Source organism: Saccostrea cucullata, unplaced genomic scaffold (genome assembly GCF_032062105.1).
Source record: "Saccostrea cucullata isolate Sc308-1 unplaced genomic scaffold, CSIRO_AGI_Scuc_v1 ctg2984, whole genome shotgun sequence".
In the NCBI taxonomy this organism is placed as follows: Eukaryota; Metazoa; Mollusca; class Bivalvia; order Ostreida; family Ostreidae; genus Saccostrea; species Saccostrea cuccullata.
This window is the reverse complement of record NW_026941167.1, coordinates 98,189-107,105: the sequence shown is the minus strand read 5'-3', so window position 1 is coordinate 107,105 and position 8,917 is coordinate 98,189. Positions and strand designations below refer to the sequence as shown.

General features: G+C 30.8%; 1 protein-coding gene across 1 annotated transcript in view; it reads left to right on the top strand.

Moving 5' to 3' along the window:
* Positions 1-1,607: 1,607 nt before the first annotated feature.
* Positions 1,608-8,917, top strand: part of LOC134257337 (uncharacterized) — a gene marked incomplete at its 3' end in the record, with an annotated part of 104,383 nt that continues 97,073 nt past the window's right edge. Inside the window, exons 1-3 of the mRNA XM_062739964.1 lie at positions 1,608-1,683; positions 2,981-3,193; positions 4,646-4,807. Coding sequence (XP_062595948.1) covers positions 1,608-1,683; positions 2,981-3,193; positions 4,646-4,807 — 451 coding nt within the window. The remainder of the gene's footprint in view (positions 1,684-2,980; positions 3,194-4,645; positions 4,808-8,917) is intronic.

Sequence of the window (8,917 nt, the reverse complement as noted above, 5' to 3'; positions counted from 1 at the left end):
GGAAAGCCATCATTAAAGTAAAAAAAGCTTTAACTTTGAATCAGAAACTTCAAAGTATGAAAAGCCAAAGTTATAGTTGGAATTTTCATATCTAAACTATGAAAAGCCAAGATGAAAGTAAGGATATAAGATGCACTTTGTGTAGTTATGTTTGAAACCTTGGTCTATAAGTGTATGTTTCATTTTCTGGAAAGAATATGTCGATCTTCCTTTGCTGTCGTGAATACGTTAGTTTAAAAAGCCAGATGATCCTTTAATAACACTTATTATAATAATCATTATTCCTATACATACTGGAACCTGAAGTTGAAATATTGGGGTAGTTAGAACATTATTTTAAATAAAAATCATACGAGGACGTTGATGATCTAATAAACTTCTATATAATAAATAATTTTGGTGTTATCACATCTCCTTTGCATGATCTATATAAGGGTTCAGTATTTCCTACAGGGATATTTTGTATACACTTTCATGCCTTGGCTTGGAAGTTGCTATTTATGTCAAAAAACGTATTTAGTGGGCCCCTGTGGCGTAAGCAAATAACACTGGGTAATTATCATATATACATGTATTGAAGAAGCTGTTAAAACACACCACAAAATCTGACACATCTGTTTCATACTTGGATATTTTACTTAAAAAAGACGTTAATGGTAATCTAATCACCAAGCTATATGATACACCTGATGACTTTATCTTTTCTATCGTCTAATTCCCTTTTTTGCAGCAACATACCTTTCTTACATGTTTACAGAATGTGTATATCTCAGTTGATTCGATACGCAAGAGCATGCTCTACGTACGAACAATTTCTAAAACGCGGTAAATTATCGCCAAACAAGTTGATGAAACAAGAATATCAGCAGACTCGTTTAATTCATCATTTCCTAAGTTCTATGGTCGATACAATGACCTTGTCAGCAAATACAATTTATCATTGAGTCGAATGCTGACTGTAGTTTTTCAAACCAATAGTTAGTCAATTATTTATACACTGAATTGACGACGGATTTTTTCCGTTATTTCCCGATCATGACAGGGAGCACCGGCGGGTTTGACTGGTCAGCAGTGATGCTCACTCCATCATGACACCTGATCCCTCCTCTGAAGCTTTGTGTCTGTGTTTGCTATGCTCCTTTTTTGTGTTGTTTTATATAACTTTGATATTGAATACTGTTCGTCTTCTTCATATCCTTCTCTTAAAAATTAAGAGTTATTACCACAATTTAATATCTAAACATGAAATGTAGAAATAAAAAATGTGCTTTAGGTTTTTGTAAAATGATACGTAATTTTATATATGCTTTATTTGCTTTACATTAATTTATATAGAATTATGTAATATGTTTTATATTACCTCGTGTGACCAGGACATTTAAACGTTAAAATATACTTTAAAAAGATATTCTTTTAAATGCAAACTCCTGACAAATGTGTCACTAACACTTGAATCTATTTTAGATAACAGTGTGCACACATATGTCTTCTTATAAGTTAAACTATCAGTTAGAAGAAGGAGGAGCTATTTAGAATCACATAAAATAACTTCCTGATGATCACATCATAAAAGTATGTTCCCGTAGTATGTCAATTTTAGTAGAAAAATGTTTTTTAAAATTAACCTTTGTTGTCACACTGCAATTCCAGTACTCTATTTTTTGGCGTATCTTTCAGTACCAGGTGAGAGACATTTAGATATATTTGATTGATATATTTTTTTGTTATTTTATGGCGCTTAAAACGCCTTTTCATCATAATTTATAAATCTGCCTAGGGCCTTTTATTTCCACTGGTTCGAATAAACATATTTTAAAAGTTAAAAAAAATGTTATATCGTGTCTACAATTAAACTCAATACAAGTTATTAGAATTTTAGCGATGACTACCTCGCTTCACAAAGAAAAAAAACAGTAACAGAAGAATTGCAATTGAAAGTCAAGATTAGCTAATGGCAAATATTGCATGCTTTTAACATTTAACCAATTACACATGTAAATAGTTTTCTTTACAAAACAGGAAAAAAACGAATTTTCATAAAACGATTAAAAAGACTTTTTCTAAAACCAAAATAAAAATAATGAAGGATAACTTGTTAAGTCGAATCGATACTGTGGTGTTGTTACAAAAGTGTAGATACATGTAACTCGACTTATTACTGAAATAGATTGAAATTGTATATAAATTTTCAAATTATATCTATCTTCTTACTCTGTCAATATTAACTTAGCCCCGTCACTTTCGGGAAACTTCATGATAAGCAAATTAGAGTATGTCGCAATTCTTACATCTTGAATATTAAAAAGTTCTAACGGTCAAATTCTGTAAATCATCAAACACATAACAATTAAAAGTATCTATTATATCATAATATCAGGTAAAATCGATTACCCTTTTTACCTTTATGCTGTATTACTCCAATATGAGCAAATTTGCTCATTTTAATTTGTCGTTATTTATATGTTTTAATTTGCTTGTTGCTGATATATTTTTAATCAAATATTAAAGTTATATATTTTTTATATCTTAAAACTATTTTTTAAATATGTTAAGAATTTAACAAAGAAGGAGGACAAACAGATAAACTAGGGAAAAAATTATATCACGAAAAGCAAGTAGCATGACGTCACAACGCACTGTAGCACGTAATAAATCGTATTGATAGTTTGAAATAACATTGATAGAATTTGGTTTACAAAGAATTCAATGGTTACATAGAAAATAACACCCTTGATCGTACCTGTATAACTAATATTACAAACCATCGTCACCTTTATACATGTACTATGTCTTCGTTGGGTATATTGGTAACATAGCTTTATAGTGAGCAGTAAGCTGTGCTTTGCCAAGTATGAAATGAGTCATACCATACATTGTTACAAAATAATTATCTAATGATTTAAATGCTCGTTAATTTTAGACCTTTATATGTGCACATAGATCGTTGTCAAAACATAATTTTCAGACATATTTGATATAGGAAGAACATCAGATCCTTGCAATGAAAATGTTTACACGACATCATTAACAAGCTTACGTCTGCGAGCTCCGTATAATATTCTAGGACCAGGAGAATTGGGAATTTGTGACAGATATATAGCAAAACAATGGTATCGAATAGATGGATATGTTTTGTCAACAAGTACACCAGAGGCATTTGGATGTGGAACTGAATTTCCAATGTGGATGAACGGTAATTTCTTTTTTTTATTTTTAATTTAATAAAATTGCTATAAAAGAAAACCATTTTCGTAGTCAAATTCAGTATAAAGGCCTAGCAAATGGTATAAAAACAAATCAGCGAAAATACAACAAAATGACATCTCATGTTATATTTGTTAACAAGGTTAACTAATCATAAAATTGAAGAAATAGTGACTTTAGAGGAGTATGCTCTTGCATTTTAATAGTTTGGTAGATGTGAACATCATATGCAGGCAATATCTTGACACTTCTTTATGCATAAGGAAAGTTGACAATGGAAAATTTGAAATAATCTCGTTCGCATACAATTAAGTTGTTCGTTGGCTCTTGTCGATTATAAACAGTAAATCATCCAAATGTGAAAAAGATGTCAGACTTTGTTGTGTCTTTTGTTTCAAGTTCACTTGGATAAATCGAATCGGCATATAAATAAAAGTAACTATAATTCATTAAAATGTATTGTTCATATATCTAAATGTCTTGTTGAAGGCCACAGCAATTTTTCTTTCTTCTAATGATAAGGTTTTTAATTTTTTTCTGTTTCACAGGAATATAAAAAAGGTTAGTTAAAAAAAGAACACATTTAGTTTTCATCGGAATTCCAGCAGTTTGTTGGAAGACCTTATCTCTGAAGACTACATAAGTGTTCTCAATGAGAAATCAATTATCCTTTTAACATCAACTTCAGTGTACAATGTACCTATGTGTAGCATTTAAGTGATTTTAACCAAAGTAATTATTTTGATGACCAGTATTAGAAATGAACATTTTCAAGTTCCATAATCGTAGAAGAAGCAACTGCCTATGATGCTTTTTTATTCTTTCGGGTTTTAAGACTCAATTTTTGATTTACAAAACTTTTAGAGTATGCTATAGCAGAGCACGTCTGAAGTTACCTTTGAAGGCAATAAATATTTTGTAAGGAGTAAGTGGTTTAGTGGAGCATGTGCAACAACAAGACACATATATTTGAAATATAAACATACGTTACATCATCCCTCAATCTTCTGTCATCAACATAAACATAAAAGATAAATTCTCAAAATTGAGTGGCTGACGTCTTTACCGAGATTCAATTCAATGGCAGTAATTATATAATTTTGATCGATGAGATAAGAACTTGTGTCACAATATTTTTTTTTTTTCATTTTTTTTATTTCCTTTCATGTAAAACGTTCAAGAGTTATGTTTCAAATGTAATTTTTAGACAGGCTGACATTTTGAAAACAAATGAACCACAGACAGACAGCCATGTTACATGTAACTCAGTGCTTGTTTAGATAGTAACGAAAAAGTTTTCTTCCTTACGTATTTATTTTACCACATGATTTGACGAAATTATATTTTTGTTATAAAAATATCGAAAGTTAAAAAAGCAAAAGTTCGATAAATTCTGTTTTTATTTCTAGATTAAATTAATGGAAAATCTAATGATTTTTAGATACATTTCCAGGAGAGGGTAACATATCAAATGTAATGATATGCATGAGACGATATAGTGATCCTTGCTATGAACGGTATAGCATACAGATTAAAAATTGCAGTAGATTCATGGTGTATTACTTCAAACCACCTAGCATGTGTAATGCAGCATATTGTTTTGGTATGTTATGTATTATTTTCATTATAGGAATATGAAGATGCGTGAAAATTGTTAAAACTACGTGTAGCGTTTCAAATTATATATCAATAATCAGGTTTTTCTTATTGCAGAGTGGAACCAAAATTGTATATATATTTCTTATATCATTTTCTGCTTCTGCTGTTTTTATTTTAATGCTTCGAAGTTTAACATGTTCTTTTCAAAACTTTTGTGAAATCGTGGAACTTTTTGGATTTTGGCATGAACGAATAAAAGACATATACTTGATACAACCCGTAAACAAAGGGCATTCTAGTTTTTAAGGAAAACTATCAGATTAAGTACATGAATAATTAACATATTGCAACATCGTAAAGATATCCTTTGTTGCATAATTTTTAAAAGTTTCTTCTAGAAAAATGAATCTTTGGAGTCCCCTACCAAAAATGGTATTGTTCTCCGCTTTTGTGAGTGGACAATAAATCTCATTCGTCTCTCCGTCTGTAAAAAAAAACTTTGATCCTGATCATAAATTTTGATTGAGAAGAGATCTTTGATAAGGCTTTCAAACATGGTCCCCCACAATTGGGGTCTTAGTGAGTTGGATGCAATAATTTATTGAATGTTGTGTAAAATAATTTGATAAGAACGCCATAACTTTGCAGAGGATATTCACTCCTCCATGGCACCTGATCCCACCTCTTATGTTTTGGAGGTCCGTATTTGCTCTGCGCCTATTTTTTTATTGTTTTACGGACTTTGATATTGAATACTGTTCGTTATCTCCATATTCTTCATCTATGCCATTCAAAAGTAATCACTGAAGAAATTCGTTTTTAATTAGGACAAACATGAAGACAAAGTTCAAAAATTGAAGCATGCTCGGAAACATCTTGTCACAGGTGATGCACATTTCAAATAGTGCAGCCCTATCTATTCTCAATCAAAATTATGAGGAAAAATAACATTTGCGAAAAGTATGTCACTTTCAAGGTCACAAGGCCAAAAATCATAATATATTTGTAGGCCTTTCAACTAATTTTTCAAGTTGCACATATGGTGAATAAAAAATTTATAGCCAGATTTGTAGGAACGTGAAATTCTCAAAAAAGATTATAAACAATACATTTCTTTAACTAAATTAAAAAAAATATTAATATTAGATTTGTATGATGTTTTAAGGACATGCACCTCAAGTGTAAAACATGACCAACAAAGTGCTGATTTTTGAGCTATCGTTTATAGGAATGACATATGAGCTGTTTCAGTTGGCATTGTTCTGTACACAAAAGGGTTTCTTATATTTTTGGTTCACAAAAGGGTTTACCAAACCAAGCAGCATGTCTTCACACTATGTTTTCAATAAATTTTTTTGAAGTGTAAAATTATCTAAGTTTTTGATAAAGTTTTTCAAAGTATCAAAGTTTTTGATAATTTAAAAGTTTTTCATTCAAAGTGTCAAAGTTTTCGATAAAGTTTTTCAAAGTGTCAAAGTTTTCGCCAAAGTTTTTCAAAGTGTGAAAGTTTTCACCAAAGTTTTTCAAAGTGTCAAAGTTTTCGCCAAACTTTTTCAAAGTGTCAAAGTTTTCATCAAAGTTTTTCAAAGTGTCAAAGTTTTCGTCAAAGTTTTTTAAAGTGTCAAAGTTATCACTAGAGTAAATCAAAGTTTTCAAAGTGTCAAAGTTATAACTATAGTTAACTATAGTAAACTATAGATAACTTTAGTAAACTATAGTTAACTATGGTTAACTATAGTATTTTTTTGTAAGAGAAGTCTCTTTGTTTTCGGGAAAGCGGGCAACAAAAAATGTAAAACAATGGGAACAATTAATGAGTTTGCACGACTTAATTATATTAAGAATTGAACAAGAAATACTTCTCCGCCTATTTTCATGTAGCAACGTAAGGCCATACCATTGCTTGCAAAAATATTGACAACTAGATGCTTTCTTGTTGCTATGGCAATAAGTGGTCTTCCGACCGACTTTTTTTCCAGATCGATATGCTACATCATGCCATTAAATAGATTACAGAATGTATTTTTTCTCGTTTGCGTTCATGTTCCACAGTCTTTCAAGAAAGATCATGGTTATTAAACTATTTCTAGAGAATATCTGATTTTAAAAAAGCTTTATAAATCGCAAAAATATCTATACATGTTTTAAAAGAGAGAAAATACATTTGCAACTGAAAAAAGAGAAAAACAAGGGAAAAAGAATTTAACTGCCCACAGTGAGATTTGAACCCCTACCAGCTTGACAATGTTTTTATTGATCTTTTCAAAAATGTGCACGCATAAAGATATTGAAAACACATATAGAATTCTCGAAAGACACTCTTTAAACGCTGTAAATTCTAAAGAAAAATATTAAAAACAAAAAGTTGAAAAATTGGACTTTTTGAATTCACTTCCATTTGCGACTGGAAGTAAAAATACGAGAAATGAAGTTCGATCCGCATATCTACATGTAATGCTCTATCTTGTCATTGAGTTTCAGTTTCATAGCTTTAGTCGTTCTCGAGAAAATAAGGTGACAAATGTCTATTTAAGAAATTCAAATTTCCCCAAAATTCAAGAACGAAAGCGAATTCTGAAAAAATGAAAACTACGTCTGGAGATATTTACATGATGCATCTAACCTGAAAAATTCTTTGAAATTCGTACATTCATAGCAGTGATATCGCCCTAGCTATGAAAAAAAGAATAATAATAAAAACTAGATGTGTTCTTGTTGCTAGGGCAACAAGTAGTCTTCCGACCGACTTATGTTCAGAACGATATGCTACAATTCCATTGAATACATTAAAGAACGTATTTTTTTTCATTTGCGTTCATGTACCACAGTCTTCAACAAAGATTATGATTATTAAAGCTTTTTCTGCAGAAAATCTTATAAAAAAAACTTTTTAAAAATCAGGAAAAAAATTCCATACATGTTTTAAAAGAGAGAAAAGTCATTTGCAACTAAAACAAAAAAGAGAAAAACAAAGAAAAAATTTAACTGTCTCGAGCAGGATTCGAACCCACGACAGCGTGGCAAAGTTTTGATCGGTCATATCTTTGCAATAAATGCACGCATCAAGATATTGAAAACATAATTAGAATTCTTATTAGACTTTCTATAAATCCTGCAAATCCTAAAGAAAACTGTGGACAAACGAAAATTTGAAAAATTGGACTTTGTGAATTCACTTCAGTTTGCGACCAGATGTAATAACGACGAAAATTGAAGGTCGATCGGCATATCTACATTTAATGCTCTATCATGTCCATGAGTTTTAGTTTCATATCTTTTGCCGTTCTCGAGAAAATAAGGTGTCAAAATTCCATTTAAAAAATACGAATTTCCCTAAAAATCACGAACGGAAACGAATTCTTAAAAAATGAAAATACGTCTGAAGATAGTCTCATGATGTATCTTTTCAGTAAAAGTCTTTGAAATCTGTACATTCACAGCTGAGATATCTCCCTAACTATGGAAAAAAGAATAAAAATAACGAGAAATAGCGTGCACAAAATCGGTAAGAAAAAAAGAATAATAAAATATAAGAAGAAAAGTGAAAAAGAAACTGAAGAATAACAAGGTCTTCCGCTGAAGACGGAAGACCTTAATGATAAAATGGGAAACCGACGGAAAACAATAAGGTCTTCCGAAGGAAGTCGGAAGACCTTAACTAGATGTGTTCTTGTTGCTAGGGCAACAAGTAGGTCTTCCGACCGACTTTTCTTATGAGTTCTATGCTGTGTCATCCTATGAAATATATTTCAGAATATATTTTTTCTTTACGTACATTTACAGCAATTTCTCAGTGAATTTAATTTCCATATCTTCAGCCGTTCTCAAGAAAAGTTCTGGACAAAATTCCATTAAAAATACATTTTCCCCCAAAATCGCGAAAAATGGATGGCCGAAGGCCTTCTCAGAAGATTTGATCACGTACTTACCCTCTTGAATTCCCATTGAAGTTTATAAACTTGTTATTTATTACTTATATATACATTTCAGATGGAAAATTAAATATTAAATTAACTATATTCGGATATTAATATTGCACTTTCCGGTCGTCGTAGATTTCCGTCAAAAGTACGCAAGGTGTAAATCAGCTTGAAAGGCGGTTACGTTTCGAATT